General features: G+C 35.8%; 1 protein-coding gene across 6 annotated transcripts in view; it reads left to right on the plus strand.

Moving 5' to 3' along the window:
- Positions 1–24,378, plus strand: part of CLIP4 (CAP-Gly domain containing linker protein family member 4) — a 46,487-nt gene extending 22,109 nt beyond the window's left edge. For 5 of the 6 annotated variants that reach the window (XM_066993586.1, XM_048078523.2, XM_048078517.2 and 2 more), the window contains 16 exons: positions 372–433; positions 1,033–1,176; positions 3,389–3,528; positions 4,421–4,514; positions 5,340–5,501; positions 7,171–7,289; positions 8,679–8,915; positions 12,786–12,921; positions 13,604–13,744; positions 16,306–16,389; positions 17,651–17,791; positions 18,224–18,358; positions 20,155–20,278; positions 21,071–21,135; positions 21,794–21,866; positions 22,482–24,378. In XM_066993586.1, the coding sequence (XP_066849687.1) occupies positions 1,047–1,176; positions 3,389–3,528; positions 4,421–4,514; positions 5,340–5,501; positions 7,171–7,289; positions 8,679–8,915; positions 12,786–12,921; positions 13,604–13,744; positions 16,306–16,389; positions 17,651–17,791; positions 18,224–18,358; positions 20,155–20,278; positions 21,071–21,135; positions 21,794–21,866; positions 22,482–22,803 (2,103 nt within the window). In that variant the 5' untranslated portion in view covers positions 372–433; positions 1,033–1,046 and the 3' untranslated portion in view covers positions 22,804–24,378. Of the gene's footprint in view, positions 1–371; positions 434–1,032; positions 1,177–3,010; positions 3,078–3,388; positions 3,529–4,420; positions 4,515–5,339; positions 5,502–7,170; positions 7,290–8,678; positions 8,916–12,785; positions 12,922–13,603; positions 13,745–16,305; positions 16,390–17,650; positions 17,792–18,223; positions 18,359–20,154; positions 20,279–21,070; positions 21,136–21,793; positions 21,867–22,481 lie in introns of those variants that run through there. The other variant, XM_048078525.2, reaches the window with a different exon arrangement.
- Positions 24,379–24,924: the final 546 nt, after the last annotated feature.

Consider the following 24,924-nt stretch of genomic DNA (forward strand, 5'->3'; position numbering starts at 1 on the left):
CTATGAATCCTTTCTATCAGACAGAGTGTTTAAACAAATTCCTGAGTTTAAGAGGACTGTATAGTATTCTCCAGAATGAAAAATTTAGGTTTGTTTATTGGAAGTGATACTTTTACTCTACTTAGTCATGAAGATTCAAATTTCAGTTTTTCATCTGTGAGATGTAGCCTCTGGTAGTCTCTGTTTTTCTCTCAAGAATAACATTTTTCTCTATTTATCTGTGAATTTGCCTAAGTAGATGAGTTACAAGTGGTAGCCAGCTCTTCTCTTATCTTAGCATGCAGGCTGTAACTAAAATGTGACTTGTCCCGGTTGTTAGAAAATGTCACTAGAATTCTTTGCGACCATTTTATTTTTCTTCTCTTTCCTAGGTTGCTGCAAGGCCTGAAAAGTTGACTGGAAACAACACCAGGGTGGGGGCTACAACACTGTGGTAAGTATGCTATTTTAAAAGCTACTTTAAAACACAGAGGGGAGAAGCTGGGAAAGGAGATGACAGGGAATCATGAGTCCAGGAGTGAATCACTCAGTGATGAATTGTCTGCAGCTTTATGTGGGAAGATTGAAGTCACGAGAATCTGAAAAGAGGAGAAAGCAGTAGCTGGTAGCATGTTCTTGCTCAGGTTTAAGGAGAGAAAGATGCGTGCTGAGTATGAGGAAAGGTACTCTATGCCTCACCTTTTCATTAAGCTGTAAAACACACTAATCCATTCATTATTACAGTGCAGTTGCTAGTTACAGCATTATTCTTTTCATCACTGCCCAAATGGAAAAACAGGGAGAAATTTCATGTTTTCCATTAATAACATGTGAGTTTGACAATGTCCAGTCTAGAAGTTGGTTATCCTTGGCACCATACTCTACTAGCTTTTATGAATTAATAAAGTGTATTGGTTTGCAAGGATGCGATAGTCGTAATAATTTGTTTGCAAAAGGAAAGATTTTAATCTCATACATTATATTTTATTACAATAGAACTAATCCAGAGTATTTCTAACAAGGTTATTCATTCATTTTTCCCTCCTACTAAAGTGGCTTTCTAGAAGATGACTGTAGAAGATCTCCCAGAACGTTCCTTAGAAAGAGATTCTCTCACTGAAAGGCGTTTTTTATTCCCAAACTCTGAAACATCTGTTACTTTTTCTGTTGCTGCTGCACCAATGCCTTCAGACTGTGGTATGTACATTAACGGAAAATGATTTTGTGGTAAGCAGAGAGTAAGTTTGAAAAATAAATGTTAAGAAAAACTACCAACTCTTTATTTATGCCCTCTTTCCACAAAAAGATTACTGCTTATTAAATGGATTCTCTGTTCTTGTAAAGAAAAATGAAAGACAAAGACCTACTCTTTCCCCATTTTTTCTTATTGCATGCATTTTAAATTATAATGTCTTTTCATTTTAATTGTTTCTTCTGTACACGTGATTAGATGTTTGTAGGTCTAAACAGAGAGCTGGATATTAAGATGCAAAATTGCAATTCAAATTTTAATGTAGTTAAGCATCTACATCACATTTAAAATCTGTAGCGTTACACTTTCTTAGTGTGATTTCAGTATTTGAACTAAACTATAGGGGAATATTTCTGTTGGAAGTGTAGTTGTTTGCAGTGGTAAGGACTATGGAACATGTTTTAACAGAAAACTAGCAACTAGGTGATTGTCTTTTGAAATAATGTTGATTTGTCTTCACATGTATGAATTATAATAATTTTTAAAACTGGTTATATGATATATTAAAATGTCCCTGTGCCTAAAGGATCTTCATAAGTAGCTACAATTATAATATATTTGAAATAGCATCTATACACCTTAAAAATTATTTTTTCCCTCTCTATTTTTCCTGCTCATTAATTACAGCAATCAGTTGTTTTCAGGAAAAATAAACACACGTAAAGTAATGTTCTGTCTTTGCAGACTTGGCATTCTTGAGACACATTTGATGAGTTAGTACAGGCTGGAAATTCAAGTTTCATATGATAAATTAAGTTTTACATGATATTATCACTAGCCCTTTTTCTTGTGGGGGATTTCAACTTACGAATGTCTGCTGGAAATGCAGTACAGCAGAGAGGAAGCAGTCTAGGAGATTCCCAGAGTGCATGGAAGGTAACTTCTGATGCAGCTGGCGAGTGAGCCAAGTAGGGAAGGTGCCCTGCTGGAGCTTTTGCTTGTGAACAGAGAAGGGACTTGTGGGTGATGTGAAGGTTGGAGGCTGTTTTGGGCATAGCGATCATGAAATAATAGTTTTGGATTCTTGGAAAAGTAAGGAGAAGGGTTAACAGAACTGCCACCAGCAGGGCAGACTTTGTCCTGTTTAGGAAACTGGTTGACAGAATCCCTTACGGAGTCCTGAAGGGCAAAGAAGCAGGAGCAGGCCATCCCCATGTTCTAAAAAATGAGCTGACTGGGATGAAGACTGGCCTGGCTGAACAGAGAGCTTTGGATAGAAGTTTTGAGGGGCGGGGGGAAGAGTATATGATCTCTGGAAGAAGGGGCAGGCCACTCAGGAGGACAACAGAGATGTTGTGATGCTATGCAGGGAGAAAATTAGAAGGGCCGAAGCCCAGCTGGAACTTAATCTTGCTGCTGCCATTAAAGACAATAAAAATACTTCTATAAATACATTAGCAACAAAAGGAGGACTAGGGATCTCCATCCTTTATTGGATGTGGGGGGAAAACATAGGGTGAGGAAAAGGCTGAGGTACTTAATGCCTTCTTTGCCTCAGACTTTAATAGTAAAACCAGTTGTTCTCCAGGTACCCAGCCTCAACAGCTTCGTTTTGATTTGGTGGCTTAATTTTGGAAAATGTATGTTACCTGCATCTGCCACCAGATGTGACTGATACATTTATGGCGTGAAAATAATGGAGGCCCCAGAATACATTCCTGATTTGTGCATGTGTGTGTGTTTTGGAATGTTTTATGCAAATTATGATGGAAGAAGAAAAAGATGTTTTATAGCATATGGAAAAATCATGTACATGTTTCTTTGCTCAGCTGAGAGATCAAGAGGCTTGTCTGTGCTTGGGAACATTTTAGAATCTTCAGTCTTTGCCTAGCTTGAAGAAATAAGGGTAAGCCGTTATTAGCCTACTCATTGCCCATCTCTGTTGGTCCTTGCCTAAACTTAACATCAGCCTTTGCAGTACCATTGTATTGGTTCCTGGTTCAAAGGTTTTTCTGAAGTAGAAGCAAGACCTTAGTATAAATAGAACAGACATTAAGGAACATTTTTTTTATATTTATCATATTCTCACTTTCCAGCGTGATTATTAGTGGAGTGAATCTCTTGCATTCTTTGCATCTGTGACTGAAAAAATAGATGCATTCTTAAAGCATGTTAAAACTTACAGTTGTACGTAATTATTCCTTTTTTTTTTAACAGAGTTTTCCTTCTTTGATCCCAATGATGCAGCATGTCAAGAAATACTTTTCAACCCCAAAACATCAATTTCTGAATTGTTTGCTATCTTAAGACAGTGGGTTCCACAGGTCCAGCAGAATATTGATGTTATTGGGAATGAGGTGAGGCAATCAACATCCTTGAATGCTTACAGCATTAAAGAAATATTATGGTGACATCAATTAAAACAGTTAATTCAAAAGCAGAACTAATCATAAATGCAGGTACAGGTTTTGTAGGTCACAAACGATTACCAATCAGTGCCTTGTATTCCACATACCTTCAGTTTTCATTTGGATAGAAGGAGAAGACTGATTAAAAATTCAGCACATTTGGTAGATGGTAGAAATCGAATGTTTCTTCTCAAAACGGCTATTTTTTCAGAGGCCCTCTACCTTGGTGCTTCAGTTTCCTATTTAACAGTAATCATAAAACTGATACATGAAATTACAGTGAAGCCTGACCTTATGGGCAATGCTTCCAAGGCCCAGGATGAGATAGGATCTGAAATCTTTTTGGGATTCTGTAATAGGTTGCTTTCATAGGACACCTTGTTTCTTATTTCATCCTACGTTCTTATTTTTATTATAGGTTTTTCTAGACAGGCGAGGAAGTATGGTAAAGATTCTTCCTACCATAATATAACTGGGGGCTTTTTGTAAATAAATAAATAATGTTGAGAGACCAAAGAACAGTGGGAGACTTTTCAAATGATATAGTTTTCCTATTGTTCAGTAAAGCAGTTAACTTTTCAGCATGCAAAATGTATGTTAGAAGTAATAATATAATGAAAAAAAGATTTAGAGGTTAAAATTTGTAAATAGTGAAGTTAGTGATGTTCAGATAACTCTGAATTTCAGATTTTTCAATTTTTTTTCATTTGTGCATGTTCCTCAGTTCAGCATTTACATTGTATTCTAGGAAGCTTCTTTGCTACTAGCCATTAAAATGAATTACAGTATTTAGTAAGTTATGGTACAGCTAAAATTTGCTTCTTTTCCTCTTGTCTCTCAGATCATTAAAAGAGGTTGCAATGTGAATGACAGAGATGGACTGACTGATATGACTCTTTTGCATTACACTTGTAAATCGGGGGCTCATGGTATTGGTGAGTAAAGAAACATTGCAAATGTAAAAGCCTATTTAATTAAAAAAGGCTACTTCCAATGAGTATTACAGAAGGTTTTCTTGAAGTAGACTTTTTTAGTGCTTAGTTTTGGCTTTTAGTGTCCATCAGAAAGGAATATATGGAAATGGTATGGGGTTATTGCTGTGGCAGTTAGTGGTACAGGTATTTCAAACAGTAGTACTAATTTAAACATACATTAAATAACAACAAAGGCTGTTTCAGACTGAGGTACAAACTGTGAACTAAGGCATTCACAGTCTTCTTAGGTTAATAAAACCAGAACATTTAAGTGGCTGGCTGTTCGTTTTTTTTTTCTTTCACTCTGATCATGTCAGAAGAAAACAGTAATCTTTGTTTACATTATGATGATCATAACTACTGGAAATAAGAGCTCTTTTAACTCTGAACTCCCCTGTTGTGTTTGTTGCTCCTGAACCCAGTTCTCCTCAGAGTTAAAAGTTTCATAGTGAGGTCTCGCAGAGGCTAGCTTTCCTGGTGGTGGAAGATCTCTTAACATAAACTTTATCATCGTGGAGCGTATTTTTTCTTTTCCTATCAGATTGCTGTTCTTTATGTTGGAGATAAGCAGGTTGTGTTACATAATGTAGCAGAGATTTTGGCTCTTTTATCATAACAGGCAAAGACTCTTGCATTCTAATCCTAAAAAGAAGTGCATCTAATAGTAATTGCTCCGCTGTAAGATTTAAGAGCTTGATGTACGTTTTGTTACACATAAGCACGTGCATATTTTTTGAGGTCCTGTAAAAATATCTAATGCATGTTTGAAAAAAAATTGTCTTGCAGGTGATGTTGAAACTGCTGTAAAATTTGCAACACAGCTTATTGATCTGGGTGCTGATAGCAGTTTACGCAGCCGCTGGACAAATATGAATGCCTTGCATTATGCAGCTTACTTTGATGTTCCAGAACTTATTAGCGTTATTTTGAAAAACGCAAAGCCAAAAGGTAGGTATTACTGTTGTTTCATATAGTTGTCAGTATTTTGTTCCTTTGTTGATCCTAAGCTGATGTGTAGTGGTCTTTAAGTGTAGGGTTTGCTTACCCATTTTACACTAAAAATTTCTAATTTCTTATTCTTCTAGTTAATTTTGTTGGTGTGTTTTCTCTTAACCTATTTTTTTTGTGTGGTTTAATGCACAGAATCCATTGCTGTGTTTTAAAGTTCATAAGCTTGAGCTTTGTACAAAATGGTAGGGAAATATCTAACGGAACTGAATGCGGCTAGGTTAATTCTAAGTTCTTGTTTGAGGAATAAGAGAATGTATGCACAAGGCCAAAGATGCAACTATTCTGGCGAATTCTCAGTGTTTTTAAGTGCCTTAATCATTGAGAAGTGTGTTTGAAATATTGGGAGAATGGTAAAAGAGAAGTGGAGATTTGGCAACAGCATGTGACAAACTAGGGGCTGAAGCAGCTTTGACATACTCATTTTTTTTCACATATGAGCTATCTGAAAGGTCATATCTAAGGAACAGTTTTACTTTAGTGTTTGGCATAAATAAATATATATTTTCAAAAAGATAAAAAATAAAAAGATAGGGCTCCAAAAACCAATTGTAAAACTGTTAAAATTTGGTACCGTTCATCTTTTTAATGTCAGTCAATCTCTATGTATAAAGTTGATGTGCATATACGTTATTTATGATCTATATGTCTGTTATATTTTGTGCCCTAAAATATTAATTCAGTATAAACATATTAGAATGTTGATACAATTGAGATAAATTTTATTTATCAACTTGTGGAAAGGGTTAGTGGGATAGAGACTGTAACTGGAGAATGCTAGAAGACTTGTACAGCCCTGAGGTGGAAAGTTTTACATCCTTCACCAGTATTTCAAACTGGAATATTATTACTAAATCCTTGGCTTTTGGATTCTGTATGAGATCAGTTGGCATTTTAAATAAATGGTTATATTCTTAATTGACTCAAATTGACATCTCTTGTATAGTTTAGGAGAGGTGCCAAAGACTAACTTCACAGCTGATTAAAAGATATACCGGGAACAATTAATGGAAATGTGCATCATGATAACCCTCTTCTAGTGAAATGCAGTACTGTATTTTCCAAAATGTCAGTGCAAGACCCTTTTGAGTGCCATTCTTTGGAAACACAGGAATTATAAAAATCAGTAGTTTTTACATAATTCTTGGCCATCACTAATAAAATCTGTGCAAAGCAGAGGTAAAGTCAGTTTTCCCTTGTCCCACTACCTGTTCATAAAGGAAGACAACTGGTTGAAGTTGCATCTGATTTTAAAGTTTAAAGTCTATAAACAGTAAAATATAAATATCAGTGAAACATTAATTTACATGCAAACCTAAAGTTACTTGTTAGTCTTAGCTCAGTGGATTGGGTATCTCAAATAGCAGTATGAAAAAATAAATTAAAGTAAATGCTCATCTTCCAGATTAGAACATGGTCTGAATAAACACATGCAAATAAGGTTAACATTCTTTGTAGAATCACTTCTCATACGCATTTAGTACATAGCTAATTGTGTCTCTGTATAAATGTTGATATAAATTATAAAAATTAATGTTCTCTCAAGTAATCTGTAAAGTGAAATATTCAATTAACAGACTTGCATACCTTACATGATATTTAATTGCAGATGTAGATGCTACCTGCAGTGATTTTGATTTTGGAACAGCTTTACATATTGCTGCATTTAACCTATGTACAGGAGCCGTCAAGCGTTTACTGGAACATGGAGCAAATCCTGCCTTTAGGGTAAGGTGTTAGGTTGTATATACATCAAAAAGCTAATAATTAAATAATTTGATCATCTGGGGAAAAATATCTGGAAAAAGTAAAACAGCATGTATGGGTTTTGGTTAGCTAAAAATGTATTATGTGGAGTGATAATAGTGCTTTTGAAAAATTATTTGTAACTTGTAGTAGATGACTTTCTATGCTTTGTCATACTTCTGTGTTGAATTTTGTATTTTCATGTCTCGATGTGGTTCATTAGTTCAAATGGTGTTCAAGATGTTCTGTTTTGATGCTTTACCTTTCATTTGTTAAAACGCCTTTGTATTTTGCAACAGTTGTCATGAAAGGTGGATCTTTTCAGAAATACAGGAGTACAGTATGTGACCTCCAGCAGTTCAGTATATTGCTTAGTAGTAAACTTAGTCTTAGCATGAATAACTGATAATGAAGAACAATTAGCTGCTCTTCTTACTAATCAAATAGCAGACCTCAGTTACAGTGTAAAATGTTGCTCTATGTGTGTAGCCACCTATCCTGGATTTTTTTTTTAAGTGTAGGTGGTATCTCAGTTCTCCATCTTCAGATTCTTTTTTTTACACAGATAATTGTGCTTCTACAAACGGAAGACGGGTTAAGATTTGTACTAATGCCTTTGAAGGGAGGGTAGGCAGAACTTGCCATTGTAGCAGCCTGGAGGCCAAGCAGTGTATTTGCTCTCTGGTCAATTGGCCTTGAGTTAAGGTTAACTCTGGCCTAGGTCAAGCATCTCATGGGACATAGAGGAATCACAGTAACTACTGTATGGACGTGGAAATTGTTTGGAAAGGATTTTTAATCCTCATTTCGTTTCTCATGCAGTACTCCATATCTAAATAAATACTTGAATAAAGTTGTTCAAGTTTATGTGAGACACCGTTTTTTTTCGTGTATTCTCCGCATGCTATATGTGTTAATTTAATTATATCTTACATTTGGAATAAGCCTCACCAAGGATTAAACTGTATGCTCGGGAAAGATAAATTCTTTGAGAAATGTTAGCTTTATAGTATCGATATTACAGACCAGAATTCTTTCTTACTTTACTGAATCTGTGTTGGGGTAAACAGATGTATCCAGGTGCTTTTTTTTCTTCTTCTCCTTTCTCATGTGTCCAGAGTGCTAATAATGTTCTTAAGATTAAAAATTTTGGAAACTTAACACTTCTGAAAATAAAACACCGTAAATGCTATCTTATTTGCCTAAGGATGTCTTGGCATCCTCATTTGAAAATGTGGATGTTCTTATTCTTGTTTATATTCTAGGAAAAATATCTAATGAAGTGGATTAAAAACTTCGTAAACTGCTCTGTTTTTTTTGCCTAATCAGCTGTCACAACATTAAATTCAGTAGTATGTTATATTTTTACAGAATGACAAAGGGCAGATCCCAGTGGATGTGGTTCCTGATCCAGTAGATATGCCACTGGAAATGGCAGATGCAGCAGCCAGTGCAAAAGAAATCAAGCAGATATTGCTGGATGCAGTGTCTCTGTCATGTGATGTCTCAAAAGCCGTGATTCCAAACCATAATCATGTCACAGGCAAGGCCATGCTCTTATCGCTTGGCCTGAAGCTGGGAGATCGTGTCGTTATTGCAGGACAGAAGGTATGCTGAGTAACTTGGTGGGTTTGCAGATGACACCAAGCTGGGTGGTGTGGTCGACACGCTGGAGGGAAGGGATGCTGTCCAGAGGGACCTGGACAGGCTTGAGAGGTGGGCCCATGCAAACCTCACAGAGTTGAACAAGGCCAAGAGCAAGTACAAGAGCAATGCCCTGTACATGGGCTGGGGCAATCCCAAACGTGAATGTAGGCTGAGTGGTGACTGGATTGATGAGAAGCCCTCATGAGAAGGACTTGGGGATATTGGTGGATGAAAAACTGAATGTGAACCAGCATTGTACACTTGCAGCCTAGAGAGCCCGTTGTATCCTAAGCTGCATTAAAAGAGGTGTAGCTAGCAGCCTGAGGGAGGGGATTCTCCCCTTCTACTCTGCTTGTGTGATACCCCATCTGGGGCACTGCATTCAGCTCTGGGGCCCCCAGTTTAAGAAAGGCACCGACCTGTTAGAACAGGTCCAGAGGATAGCTACAAAGATGATCAGAGAGATGGGGAGGGACTCCTTACCAGGGTGTGAAGGGATTGGACCAGGGGAAATGGTTTTAAACTAAAAGACAAGAGATTTAGATTAGCTGTTGGAAGGAAATTCTTCACGCAGAGGGTGATGAGGCACTGGAACAGGTTGCCCAGAGAAGTTGTGGGTGCCCCATCCCTGGAGGTGCTCAAGGCTGGATTGAATGAGGTCCTGGACAACCTTGTCTGGTGAGTGGCATCCCTGCCTGTGGCAGGGCTTGGAACTAGATATCTGTAAGGTCCTCTCCAACTCCAAACATTCTATGATTCTGTATTATCCTTATAATTTCTGGATAGTCAATTTATGTATTTGGAGACGTATTTCAAATTTGAGGCTCTAAAATGCTTTCTGAGAGGTATGAACTCTGGATGGCAGTAAGGGTATGGTTACATGAAGTAATGAGCCGAACAGTTAGGTGTTAAAGAGAGTCACTCGCATGGAAAGCTGTCTGTTGACAGACATCCGCATCCGTAAACAAAATTTTAACAGTCTACTGTAGTACATCAGCATCATTCACTTTGTTAACACTTTTGGTGTCACATCAAAATGATAGTAAAATTTACAGATTACTTTGTGAGTTGTCCAAGTTTCAGAGTTACCAGTATTCATTCATGAATTAACCCTGTTAGTTTCCAGAAGGCAGCAGAAAATTTTTTTTCTTCAATTCTGCTTAGCCTAGAGTAACCCAGTTTCACTGGTGCAATGCAGCTAAAATCTTTGAGGCAGTGTTGTGCCAAAGGGATTGTTATATTGTTCTGTAGACGTATAAGAACATATTTAATACTGGTCCAGCTCAGATTTGAATAGCTCTTAAGAAGCTAACTTGCTAGACACTATTTAAAAAATGGATTTGAAAAATTCAACATTGTTGCAGCTAATATCTGTACCTTTTATTTGCGATAGCGAGGGCTCAGAAATGATTTAAGAGTGCTAGTATTCTTTTTACGATTTCTAATATTTTTTCAGGTAAATATTGAAGACATTTGTGAGCAAAATTTTATGTTTGAATAGTTTTGTGCTTAATAATTTTTCTAGTATTCTAGTATTTTTCTAGTATAACTTTGTAATTTGTAATTACCACAGCTGAAGTGTTTTAAAGTGGACCCCACTGAGAGTGCAAAGCTGCCTCCATCCTGCATTTTTGTGGTATATTCTTGGAATCGGGTCCGAAGAAGTTAGGGAATCACTACCTGTGCAGAAGGCATTTTAACTGAAGTATGCAGAGGAAGCTGCCTGCTCTTAAAAGACAAATAACAAATCCATGGGATTTTCTTTTATAGAAAGCTGTTGCACAGCGAAAGCAAGGGGAGATAATGTAAATGCAAATTTATAAAGGCTTTATAGCAAGAAAGGGAAGAAATTAGTACTCCTGTGTAGTTTTGAGAGAAATAAGGCCCACAGTACTTTGTACTGTAATTTTGCTTACTGTGTATGGATAAAGCTTTCCAAGTTGTTAGCATTTGTTACGGGAGCTGAAGCTGTCATATGACAGGTGGGAAGGAGGAATGTGATTGTGCTTTTCAGTCTTCCTTTTCCATGTCTGCTTTCCTCCCTTCTTTCCTCTCTGTGTGAGGAGCGCTGCTTCCCACCCACTTTCTCCATTTGTCTGAACGGAGAAGTTCATTTCAGACCTGTCTCCCCCTCCCCATTTACACTCATAAATGTGTGTGGGATGGAGCAGAAGTGAAACCAGAGTGATGAAAATGGTACCCAATTCCTAATGTTCTCTTTGATGAGTTTTCCAGAACACAGAAGCTGGAATGAGGGCACTGGAGTGGCAGTGTTTTTATGAGCAGTGTTTATACATACCTATTCTCTTTACTGCTTCTGCAGTCTCCTAACGTGTCAGCTTTAATGCAGATGGAAGCCCGAGCATAGTAAATGATAGAGGGGAAATGGATTCTTTGTGATTCCTGCTGCATCTGCCGTTGTAGTTGTCTTACTTGGTAGAAGCCTGTGAAAGCAAATATTTGTGTGTACATAATTTGGGGTCCCACAGTTTTGCTGGCTCCTACTGTGTTAATACGTTCTCAATGGATGCTCAAGTGAAACGTGACTGCAGGGAAACCAGTAGCTGGGAGGAAACTCTTTTTCCTGCTTCTGCTGTGTATCTCATGGCCTGTGTATCCTTTGCTCCTTTCTTACTCAAGTCCTAGGGTTTAAAATGCCTGCTGGTTCCTTCCTTCTCTTGGTAACTGACCTTTGGCTGGTGCCCGGAGAGTGGAAGAATCTGTTAGGCCACTTAGTCAAACTTCTCCCAGTTGAATTTGATGTGTGGGTTGGTAGCTAAAAAGTTTGTGTTTAGATGTTATGTACCTGCTTATAATGATCAAGTTTAAAGACAATCTGCAGAGTAAAAGAAAAATAGTGTCTGGGTAATGTTTATTTCTTATGAAATGTTAAGAAATAATAGCCAAAAAGTTGTAGATTAGAAAAAAGATTGGTTCCTGTCTGTTTACTCTCTGAAGACTGGATTGGACAGTGAAGTCACAGTAAAAAATCAAGTAAGATTATTAAGGTTATATGCGATGATGAAAACTGAGCAACTGAAAGATGAAGGGTTTTCATTACTATAACTGATATGTATATAAATATGAAAATGAATTGAAATCAATGTTAAATACATCTCTCTTAGATATTCCTCCCCGATTTGCTGGAAGTTAGTGTGCTTATAATGTGTATTTGTGTAGAGTAAATACAGGTCCACTAGCAAGACTAATATGTCTTAAGTCCACCTAATATATATTAAAACAACAACAAAATATTTAAAACATTAGTTAGATTTTTAAATTTTCTTTAATCATAAGAAGGGAATAAAAGAATTAATAATCTTTTCCAAAGAAAATATTAAGTATGTTCTGAAGGCAGTTTTTACCTTTTAACCTCTCCAATATAAATAAAAAAGTTACGGAATTTAACATCTAATATTTCCATGGAATCTTCAATTCAGCAAGCTATCAAACCGGGTTTCTGGAATGATCCTTATGGAAGGCACTGAAAGTAGAATTTCTCGTTAGGCATATACTTGTGTACCGTGCTGAGTTTGAGTTGTATTGTACAATGGTGCTTACTGTTGAATTCTGGTATGTTATGAGAGCTGTCAATAGCCACTGCTTTTGTTCAAAATATACACAGAAGGAATAATAAGTTTTGGAAAATGCATTCTTTGGCACTGAAAGATAGGAATGTCAATCATCAAGAGAGATCATTATGTTTGCATTTCTCTATTTTTTCTGATTAAAAGGTTCGCGATGATTTGCTCTCACGTTCATAATCTATACTATGCTCTTGGGAACAATGCTTTTTTAACAGTCTTTCTATGTTGATGCCTTTTGCAATAGGTTGGTACATTAAGATTTTGTGGTACAACGGAATTTGCCAGTGGCCAGTGGGCTGGCGTAGAACTGGATGAAGCAGAAGGAAAGAACAATGGAAGTATTGGAAAAGTCCAGTACTTCAAGTGTGCACCGAAATGCGGTATAATGTTTTTTTTATACTTCATGTCTTAAGAGAATTAAGAAAAAAAAAACACTTTTGGAAGATATAAACTTTTGGGGAGAATAAATACAGATTCTGATGCCTTTTTTTATAGTTTTGTTTTTACTAATTCTTTTAACTGTTCCTGGCCTAGTATTTTGGCTGCAAATATTTGCAAGAACACTGAAACTAATAATGAAAATTTATGGTATTCCTTGAAACTGAGATAATAGTATTTCTTGTTTTTACATCTATACTGCTGAAGCTATTTCTCTTGTAACAGCAATGGTCATGTTTTTTACTTGCTTTGCTTTCCTCTTTGAAAGGAGGCATGCTTGCAGTTGTTTTCAACCTGTTACAGTTTTCACTGATATTTCATGAATACTCATTAGATAAAGTCTTGCATTTTATAGCAGCAGAGACTGAGGGTTACCATTAGGCCAAAAAGGAGATTGTAATTGATAGTTTTACTGACTGCCTGAATTACTTTGTTCAAGTTGCTTCATAAGCCTTTTGGTTTCGCAATTCCGTTTGAGCTAGTCCTTCCTACCCTACGAGAGCTTTAACAGCATAACTAGCCATGAATGTGGCTGAAAAAATACCTAAATTAACTGATGTAAGAGAAAGACATTACATTAATATTATCTCTGGTTCTTTTCGGCCCATACAATTTTCTCTCCAGGTATCTTTGCACCTCTTTCTAAAATAAGCAAGTCTTATGATCACAAGAAACCCTTTGTACGAAGTACTTCTATGCGATCTTCGCCTTTGGTCAAATCCAAGAAAATAGATATAACGCATGTAACTTCCAAAGTGAATTCTGGTGAGTATTTTCTTTCCTGTTGAGACAGGATACAGAGATGGTAATTTTCAAGAATTACCACCAGTCCTGTAAATCTTTATGTTAAAAAACTTGTTTGGAATTAGTTCATCACATGGGATGAGAAGGTGCTGTTTACTGCCTGTTCCTGGTAGGACGTTGTATATAGTTGCTTCGTGACTATGTGCCAACAGAGGTTCTTGTCTTTAATACACTCTGTAGGAGTTCATCACCACATTTATTCTCGAGCCTTTAAAGTAATTTCTGATTGGTTGTGATGTTAATTACATGTCTAAACATAACATGAATTAATTTACTATGATCTTCCTGGGTAACTTGAAACATTAAGATTGGTGAAAATCTTGAAACTAATCTATATACAATTTTATGTATAGAAATTGAATATGTCTAATTAATTTTCTGGCAAAACGATCAAGTAACTATTTAACGAACTGTGTTTTATCTGCTAATTAAATTATCTGGGTAAAACCAGAGGCAAATTAGAAGAGAACAGATGTCGCTATACTAAGGCATTAGACTACTGGTTAGAGTTACAGGCTCAGTCCCTCGCAGTGGTTTAGACTGTTAGTGATTTATTCAAATAAACTTATACGGAAGGATTAATTTACGACTTGCAAAGTACAAATGATGCATCTCTTCTCATCTGTTTAGATTCCAATGTTGAGAACAGACTCTTTCCTGCTGTGTACAGTGCCCACCATGCATAATCAGGCTCTGTAGCTGGCTGGCTGACTAATAATAATGTTATTAAATATATTACATTAGGATGTCTTTAGTCTTTTGAATCCTGTTTAGGTGATTCATACTAAGGCAACACAGCTTCAAGGATGGAAGAATATGCATACATTTTCTATGAATTTGCTCAAGTACCCTGAAACACTCCACTCTTTACCAGTGTGGCAGGTTTAGGCAGGTTATTGAAACAATGTGACAGGCTGGTAAGAGGGTAATTTTGGCAGAATTTTGGATGATTCATGTAACTCTGTGTACATTGAGGGGGAAAGTAAGCCCGAATTATGTGTATTTGCAATTAACACAAGATTTAAGCTGTTTAGAAATTGATGTCCTGCATAAAATGCATCTCTGAATAATTACTTTGTTATCTGTATTGCTCAGGAGCAGATCTATGCTGACTTCATTAAATATTTTTTCAATGTTTGATTCAGTTTGTTGTGAACTGTTTAGAACTTGTTAAACTGTAATAGAGAGGTCTGTTTCCTTTGCCACCGACAGTGTGTTCAAGACAGTTTAGTCATAAACTGTCTTCTCTGTCAAAGTTTCATGACTGTCTTTGTAAATTTAAAATATTTGATGCTTGTTTTAGGTAAAATCAGAGTGAGTTATGCCCAGCAGAACTTACATCTACTAACAGTAACCTTCAAGCTGTTACTTTTAAGATGTTCATGTTCTTGTATCGAAAGGGCCATTAGAATGAACGTGCCTGGCTGTTCCACCGTCTGGAATAGGAGGATAAAGCTGCGTAATGCAGAACTTTGTTTTGCAGTGTTTATGTGCATCACCAGATTAAATTTCTTCTTTCCTTTAAACTTCATCTCTACAGTTAACTGGCTTGTCTCTACAGTTAACTGGCTCCAGGAAAAAAATGTTGTTTGTAGATATGGTTATAAACTGCAAAGTAAAATATGATACTGTGTAGAGATTTTCAAATTTGTTGTTTCTGCTGGATTTGAATCATCCATCAGATTGATGATAGCACTTTTTCAAGATCTTAGAAGAAGGATTACTTTAATCAAATTGAGAAATATGTTATCAGTCACAGGTTTTTTTTTAATGGCTACAATATAAAATTTCTGCAAATTTTTCTGTAAACCAGTGCAGCCCCTGTAGCTGAATTAAGCTGAGAGAGATAGTTAAATAAAAAATATAGGATTTCTTCTTCATAACAGGGACAGGGCAAATCATATAAAAGCTTGTTATTTGTTGAGTTAGGTTAGAACACAGCTAGAAATGCAATACAGTTGTTTATAGAATGTAAAAGGTGTTAATACTAGTTCATATGCATATCACAACATTGCTGCTCTAAGAGTAAGGATCTTTCCTTAAAAATGGTATTGGTATACATTATTTATAGATTGAAGATTTGATCTCAAAATTTTTCTGTAATCTTTAATGCAGAAAATATGAAATTAATAGGAATGAATAATGTACCTTAAGTACTATGAAAGTATTTTTGTGTGTTGTTTATGTAATAGATGTGAATATTTGAAAGACTTAAGTGAAACTCCTTTAATATAAACATGAATATTTTGAAGATCATGTTATAGTGTGGCAAGATAGTTTGGACTGTTTTAATGTGTTAAGGTGTCTAACATCCATTAAAACAATTCTGCAGTCATGTTTTACCCACTTAGCAAGAATCTAAGAGTTTTACAGTTTTATCCATTTTTATCCATGCATCCATTAATCTGCAAATCTTTCAAATTAATTTTTTACATGATTTTCTTGTAAAATTGCTGTTCATTGTTAGGATACAATTGAATTCTATAGATATTTGTATATATATGTATATATTTTTATTCTAGGCCTAAATATGTCAAAAAAACCCAGTGCTTCTGAAACCAACTTAATGACTGTTAACAGGGGAAAAATGCTACCTGCAAAAGAAGGTAACTAAATTAATTTTAAATTTAAACTAATTTTATTTTTTTAACATTTTGAGAAAAAATGAGTAGAGCAGAAGTATTATGACTGTTTTGCCTCTGTAAAAGCCTTGCATCTGCAAGGCTTATTTAAAAAAAATAAAAACCTTGTCTATCTGTTCAGTTTCCAAGCAAGTACACATTAGTGTACTAGGAGCAAGAGTAAATTATGTGAATGTTTGACTGGCATTCTGTGCTGGTTTGGCAGCAACAACCTCTATCCAGATACACAGCCAAGAATACAGACAAGTCCTTAAAGCTGAAAGCTGTCTCTTAGTAAATGACATTACAGAGTACCTGCAGATGTACCTTCTTATGTTTCTAAGGGAGACCTTTTGCTCTGTGCTGCTCATTTTTTGATGACGGTTATGACAGAAGACACAACTGCAAGCTTTTTATGAAAAATGAAACTAGCTTGTTAAAAATTTCCATTTAAATATAAATCATTCTCTGCAATTATCTAGTTTCAGAATTGGATTGTGACTTTGCTGAACCTTTTTTTGTGTGTGTGCTGAACTTAAAACGTGAAGGGACCTCACTTTCAGGAGTATTCTTAAAAAAATAAAAATCAAGTCTCCTTTGGGATTTCCTCTGTAAAACCATATTGCCATTGTTGGTAAAAAACAAAAACAAAAAATACACAGAACGGTACTGTGGGAGTCTTGAAAATGATGGAGGAAAGCTGAACATAAGTCTTATTGGACGGTTTAGATATCAGGGTTTGCAAATGGTGATGAAAGTGCTTCATTTCCACTTCTTATCTTATTGTATAAATTTTAATATTAACACAGTATGGAACAGAATATAGTAGGCTTTAATCCAGACAATAATTCATTCACATGGTGTCACCTTCCTTCCACTTGTCATCAAGTCTAGACAGTGTGGTGGTATGATCCCTTATTATTAAGGCTTCCATATTATAATAAATCTGCTTGGGACTGTCTAGAAAAATTTTCTTGGAGTAACAAAGATGGGGCTTTTAGAGACCTCTTACAGCACTAAACTAGCACCTTATTCCCAAGGAAGGACCAGGTCTACCTGTGTTATTCCTGGTGTGTTTGCTTAACTACTACTTAAAAAAAAACACTCTTAATTTTGACCCTTTACTTTGCATTCTGCCCACTGTATGGAAAGCAGATAACTTCCCTCATGCAGAAGCTTTCTCTTCTGCTTAGTCCATCAGTTTCCAAATGTGATCTCTGAAGGGATATTTACTTTTGTCTTGTAGGTTTTCCTGGATACAGCAGCTCTTCCTCTTCTACTACCTCCTTGGAAGGCAAGCAGAACTATTCTAAGAAGCGGAACTCAACTAGCAGCAATAAAAAGCCACTTACTAGAGCGTCTTCTGCCTCATCTAAAATGAGTGCTGGTATGATACGTTTTATCAAGGAAGATTTTCAAGTGAGGAAGTTTATTGTTGTATTAAATACTTACGTGGAACTACCTGGGCTGTTTCAGAATATGAGATGGATAAAGAAAGGCAGATGAAAGTATTTAATTGATAAACTTAAGCTTTGCAACTTCGTAATTTTCTATAACATCTTCAAGCAGAAAAATGTTATAGTTTGGCACTGTGCCTTTCAGCTCATAGAGAAAAGGCTGTAGTCCACAACTGTCCACTGGAGCAAAGCAATACTTTGTCTAAGTGAAATTTGTGTTGCTATGTATTAAAGGGACACTGAGTTTATTGGATATTTGTATGGATATTTGACTAATCAGATGATTTACTATCTACTAAGATTTTCTTTGATTTTAAAGATACAACGTTAACAATTTGAAATCTTATTCTTCTGTTGAACAGGGCTGTACAGTTCCTCTTCAGCTACGAGGAAATTTCCTTTCAATGAGGGAGAAATTCAAGTTGGAGACAGAGTACTGGTGGTAGGACAGAGAACAGGCACTGTTAGATTTTGTGGGACGACAAAATTTGCACCAGGTAGTTGCAATACACCTTGTGTATGTTTTAGAACCAATTTGAAATAGCTTGCACATGAGGACAGGAAGGGAACCATTGGGAACTCCTTATTCTTAACTCCCTCTAAAATATTCTAATTTTACTGATTTGTTTCAAAGTTATCTTTCTCCTATGTTTCATTGAATATATATATGTGTATATGTGTGTGTGTGTAAATTAGGAAAAATGCAAAAACCATGTTGCAGTGAATCCAGACATTTTCAAACAGAGTGAGTTGACCTAAATTATGGAAACAGTTTTTTGACTACTTATTCTTTTTAAACCACATTCTGTTCTTTATGTCTGTATCTTTCAATAAGGTTATAATCTTATTATTGTAAGATCGATGCATAATTGCAGTTGGTAAGTATTGGTTTAAGTACCTGGTTTAAGTAAGAACCACTTAATTGATACGTAATGAACGATACTCTGTCTTGATATTTGGTGGCATCAACATTTTAAAAAAGAAAAAAGCATGTGAGTTTGCAGTGCAAACTACGTATTTCTTTAATTCTCATCATTTCCCCCAATTTCATTTTAGGCAGTCCTTGCTTAAGATACTGTATTTAACTAATTCTACACTTTTATGTGATCGCTCTTAAAATCTTGTTACTTCTTACAAAGTGAACAATGAGAAAAGGACAGGTTCCTCAATACACTCTAAGAAGTTTAAAATCGGAACACTTTTCGACAGTTTGTATCCTCCCTTTCACATCCAAATTAAGGAAAGAATTTTTTCGGTGAAAAGCATGGTATTGCAAAAAGCATGGATGGGAAGAGCTAGTAAAAAGAGCTTTGCAAAGCTAGTAGTAACATGCATTAACAAAGCTAGCAGTAACATTTTTAAATGTCAATTTTAATGTCAAAGCTCTGTAAAGTTACCAAAACTCTATTTCCTATTCATTTTGCTGCAAAATGCAGGTATTTATTTAATTCTCAAAACAGGAAGGAGAGAATTTCTGACAAACGGAGACCTTCTAATTCGTAAGTTGTCATTCCTGAGTTTCACGAGCTGATTATTAGAATTACCATTTTATCCAGTGCCTTAGTACCAAGTGACTTTAATTAAATTTTTGAATCTTTTGGAAATGGATCTCATAAGGACTGCTGCTGGAGTACAAAATTTAGCACATTTACATAATTAGCTCTCATTTATCGTGGGTTATGAATGATCAGGCTTATTAACATCTTGATGCCTCCTGAGTGTTCTGTATGAGATGAATTGCTGGCAAGTTGTGATTCTTATACCCTGTTCTCAATATCATACAGTCACGCTTAATATTTATAGTAATTGTAACTTGCTAGGTGGAGAGAAGGAATGAATTAATGTCAGAACTTAAATTTTAGCTTTGATGATCTCAGATGAGGCATAAATCATGTGGTCAGAGGGCTGAAGAGGGAAACTTGAACCATCACTACTGTTCTTTCATATCTCCTTTTTGTCAAGTAGCCCCTGTTGCATTTGGTAACAATTCCATTCAACTTTAGTTTAAATATCCAAGGTTTTTACTTTGTCTGTGTTAATTAAAATGCTGTTAATTTTTTGAAAGCATGTACAATAAATCTAAAGATAATTATTCTGGTACAACTATGCAAAAACTTATTTTGTAATAAACTTTTTTTTTGTATATATGTTATTAGGTAGATAGTTTTTAACTGGAAACTGTTTTCTTAATATGGGTGAATATTAACTGTACCAACAATCTGGATAAAGAAAAGCCTGTGGGGTTTTGTTTAAAAAAAAAAACACATGATTTTACTGTTTTTAAATCTTCTAGGATTCTGGTGTGGAATTGAATTGGACAAGCCTCATGGTAAGAATGATGGTTCAGTAGGAGGCGTTCAGTACTTCAGTTGTCTTCCTAGATACGGTATATTTGCACCACCGTCTCGTGTTCAGAGGTAAGCACTGAGGCAGGTTTAATGTTTGTATTGCTAAACACTTTCTTAATACTTTTCCAGTGGAAAATGAAGTTTTGCAGCAGATATGGAAGAAATAATCTTTTTATTCTGCTAATGGAAGTTTATTACCTCCATTAAAAACTTTATGGTTTTTAGATTAGCTTTCTGAAAGCAGAATATAAAGTGGAAGTGCAGCTCCATTTCCGTTGCTGCTACTTCAAGTATTTTCATTCGAGGGCCTCCATTTCTAGTACAGTCTGGGTCATGAAGGTTAGATTTAATGAAAACAATCCTGATGCTCCAAGCAAAATTCAGTTATAAAAGGGAGTAGCCTTTGGGCTTGACTAGAAATACCATTTCATTCCTAACTGCACGGAAGGCCCAAAACATCCAAGCTAATTTGTAGCCTCTCCATTTGGTTTTGGAAGAAAATCTGAGATGTACTGTGCTCTTTCCTGCTATATTTGAATCCTGTTACTCTGCCAGAGCTTCTTTCTTTTCTTTCCCTTAACATCCTATCTGAGCTACATTGTTAAAGAACTTTGCCTCAAAATTATACATCCTCTCTGTCTGTTAATAAAAGGCTTTCCATAGTAACTTGCTTGTTGCAAATCAGTATGTTCACCTCTTACATACCAGCCTTATTACAATTAAAATGTTAGTGTCTTTTGAGAGTGGATGGGAAAGGGAAACGATTAGAACGTAATCAACATTTGACAAGAAGTACTCCAGCAGGAGTTCTGTTAAAAGTTGAGTTTAAATGACTTCTTCATTTTAGTATTGCTTTTTTAGATTAACAGGTTCGCTGGATTCTCTCGCAGAGACTTCATCAAGTAAAATAAATCACAGTTTTCCAGGTAGGTGTGAAAGACACTGATTTGGTTTATGTAGCCTTCTACCATTCTTCGACTAGCACCCACTACACAAAGCTAACCTCTGTGAAAGCAAAAGGGATTTTCAAGGAACCTAAATGCTAGCAAACAGTCTGACTGTTCCCATCCTAAAAATGAAGCCCGCAGTTGCTGACTGCAGAATGCAATGTGGAGTACCATGTTATTAACCCTGTCCTTGTGGAAATAATTACATCAGAGTTAAGACTCTTGACGCTTTTTCCTTATTACTGTATTACATTCTAATCATAGTAATCATAAATTGAACCTGGTCCTTCATCCCCTGGTGAGGGGATCAGTGTAGGGAGAGGTGCATACAGTATTGCTAAAACTTCTGTGAGATACTTGAAGTAGTCATTTTTGGTTTTCCTTACCTAAGCTTTTTTGTGAAAAGGCTGCTTCAAATTACCCTTGTTTGGTTTGTTTAATATATTTCATCTCAGAACATTTGAACATGTTACAGACACTAATTGTCATAAGAACTTTCATCACTTAATTTCTAAATTGGAAGGGAGACCATGTAGCAAAGATAGTGGAAACTATAAAAATAAACAGAAAAAACGAGCTCATAAACAACAACCAAAAAAACACAAGTTCTACACAGTTTATTAACCTTTTCATTTAGGTTTTAGACGCAGCTTAAGCACAACTTCTGCATCTTCACAAAAAGAGATAAACAGAAGAAACTCCTTTGTTAGGTGAGTATTTAAGTTTAAAATGGTTGGGTGAGCTGGCTGTTAGCTTTGCTGTTTCTTGTTCAAAAGAAAATATTTGTGCTTGTAAAAACTAGATACATGTCCACTCTTTTTTCTTTGAAGCTTTTTCTTTGAAGATTAAGCAGTAGTCAACCATTTTTCTGTGGATATCCAGGATTACAGTCCTGGAACACAGAATATTGTATTCAACGTTGTATTCAAGAATACAATATTCAAGGTGGCATCAAAATGGTTTTCCAATAGTTAATCACTGCACATTCTCCAAATTCTTGTATTTTTCACACAGCTCTTTGAAGTCCAGAATACTGACTGACCTTTGCACATTAAAAGTTGTTTTGGCTAACCTCTTTCAAGCCCCAAACAAAATTTGTTGTACTGCTTAAGGTGCCAATATTGTCAACTGCATCATGAATCCAAGCATTTCAGACTACTGTGTATGCTAATATATTAAAATTATGTTTTGCTATTAACATGAGATCAAAACCATTTTTTTTTTAAAAAAAGGAGTTTGAGAGTTTTTCTTGCACTGCACTAAATTACAAATTTGTCTTGAGTGTTTTGTAGAAAGAAAACTTTCTTTTCTGCTTTTCAAACTAGGTCTAAGAGCTCTATCTCACGGCACAGCTGGAGTAATAGCAGTGCAACTAACACTGAGGGACTGGTGAAGCTGCACGAAGGCTCGCAGGTTCTTCTGACCAGCTCCAATGAAATGGGTACAGTCAGGTATATTGGTCCTACAGACTTTGCACCGGGGATATGGCTCGGACTTGAACTCCGAAGCGCCAAGGGAAAGAATGATGGCTCTGTAGGGGAAAAGCGTTATTTCACCTGTAAGCTGAACCATGGGCTCTTAGTTCGACCTAGCAGAGTAACCTATCGTGGGATTAATGGGGCAAAACTTGTAGATGATATTTGCTGAGCCAAAATATGCTACAAAGTAGGAAATTAAAGCACACAAGAACCTCATCTAGATTTCCACCTTATTTTTTAAACAATTAAACCTGTATTTGTATTTTACATATATATATAATATATATGTGTGTATAAAGATATATATATATTGTGTGTGTGTGTATATATATGCATATATACACATATTAAGAAGTAAACACACTATTCTGTTTCTCTTAATGAAACAGCTCTTACCTGGGAAGGTTACTCCAAAAGCTTTTGGGTTTGAGATGCTGTATTGTTTGAATCATGCTCCAGTTGGAGAATGCTAGTATATCCAGTGTTCTCTAAAGTTGCTTTGTGATTCATATAGTACTTAAACGATTTTCTTCCATGTAGTAATGAACTGACAATGCTTCATGCATCGCCTGCTTTTGATAGAGGAGGTGGTTAATGAGTGACGTTAGTGTGTTTCCTAGACACTGACAATTTCAATACCAGCTGCTAGCAATAAAAAAAAAAGCAAAAAAGACATTTTTTTTCAAGCACTTGTGAAGTATTTCTATATTTCATCATCAGATCCATCCTCTTCTTTACCCCCTGGCATTATCCCCTCCTGAATATAAAAGGGCTGATAAATGCAAGTATTTGCGGCCATCCTAGTGAATGAATTAAGTAAAAAGCCTTTAAAAACACACAGACACTGCATGTAGTTGTTAAATGCACTTTTTGTTGTATGCATTTGTTGAAAGAGCTTCTTATAAGAAGCACTCTTTAAAATAATGCACTTTGCACTCTCTTGGAGAGCTTTCCCTCATTTTTAAAGGTATTTTTTTTGTTGTTTGGTTGGTGTGCTGCAAGCTATGAGTATCACAAATTTTAAGTGCAAATGAACCCAGAATGGAACTACACATAATAGATGCATCATAAATATTAAGTCTGTATAAATTGAGCATAGTAATTCCTGCCAGTGGTGTGGGTTATACGCAGGGTTTTCAAGCAAGCTATTAACTACCTATTTGTTTGTTACTGATGTTTCTTTTTGTTTTGTTTGGAACAGTTTCCAGTATAAGTTTATTGTAAGAGTCTTATGCTAAATTAAGGCTAATTTTAGGTACAGCACTGTAACACAATGTGAGGTGACATTTGCATATCAGCTTTTTAAAAAAACAGATAGTATTTTGTCCATGTTTTAAACATGTAATGTATTTTAATTGCTCACTATCTTATTGGATATTATCGGGGTGGTTTTGTATTCCAGAACGGTCATTTTATTCTTAAATGACCTGCCTGCTTTTATCTCCTTGAAAGAAGTGACACTATAATTACATCTTAATATACTATTTTTAGACAGAATTCTGCTGCTATTATGTTATTTTAACAATTAATGTAGCTATTTTTCCTTGGCTGTATTTAAAATACTGCATATTGTATTCTAACGTATGGACATTTAAATTGAATATAAAAGCTGTAAATTTTTAATGTAAAAAATTAATGCTTTATATTTGAAGATGTACTGAACGCAGTGATCTACTGAACATTACTTTGTCCAATATCTGTTTCTTGCTGGTATTATTAAAATGAAACCCTGGTGGATAGTATAGTATGGTAAAGAGAAATTTCATTAGGTCCTTACAGAATGTACATCTTTTCTCTTACTTCTGTTCTTATGTACAAATTATGTAACCAGGATGGTGTAGTGTGCTTCGCAGTGCACAGGAGAGGTCCCTTTTCAGTTAAGAGAGGAAGGAACCGAAGTGTGTGTGGGGAAATGGAGAAGAGAGGTGTGTGCCTAAAACCTGCTCAGGAGTTTTGTTAACTAAACCATGGTAATATCCTGTCAGGGAATAATAAGCACATGGATAAACAAGTGAAGGAGAATAAATAACTCTATAAATGTTGGTCCTAATTTTAAGGAATGTTTCTTGAGAAAGTAGCTACCTAAGGTGTGGGAGTGGAACAGAGAGGGGAAACAAGGGAGCATTTCAGGGCAGGAGCTCGCTTTTCCTATGCCTGTCATAGGACTTACCTGTGGTACTTCCCTGTATTAAGTCAAGTTTATAATCAGACCTACGAAAAGTCTATTTCCAAACAAAGAAAAATGTGGTCTTAGGATATATACATATAGGGATGGAAACACCCACCTGCT

This window comes from Anser cygnoides, chromosome 3 (assembly GCF_040182565.1).
Source record: "Anser cygnoides isolate HZ-2024a breed goose chromosome 3, Taihu_goose_T2T_genome, whole genome shotgun sequence".
NCBI classification, from domain to species: Eukaryota; Metazoa; Chordata; class Aves; order Anseriformes; family Anatidae; genus Anser; species Anser cygnoides.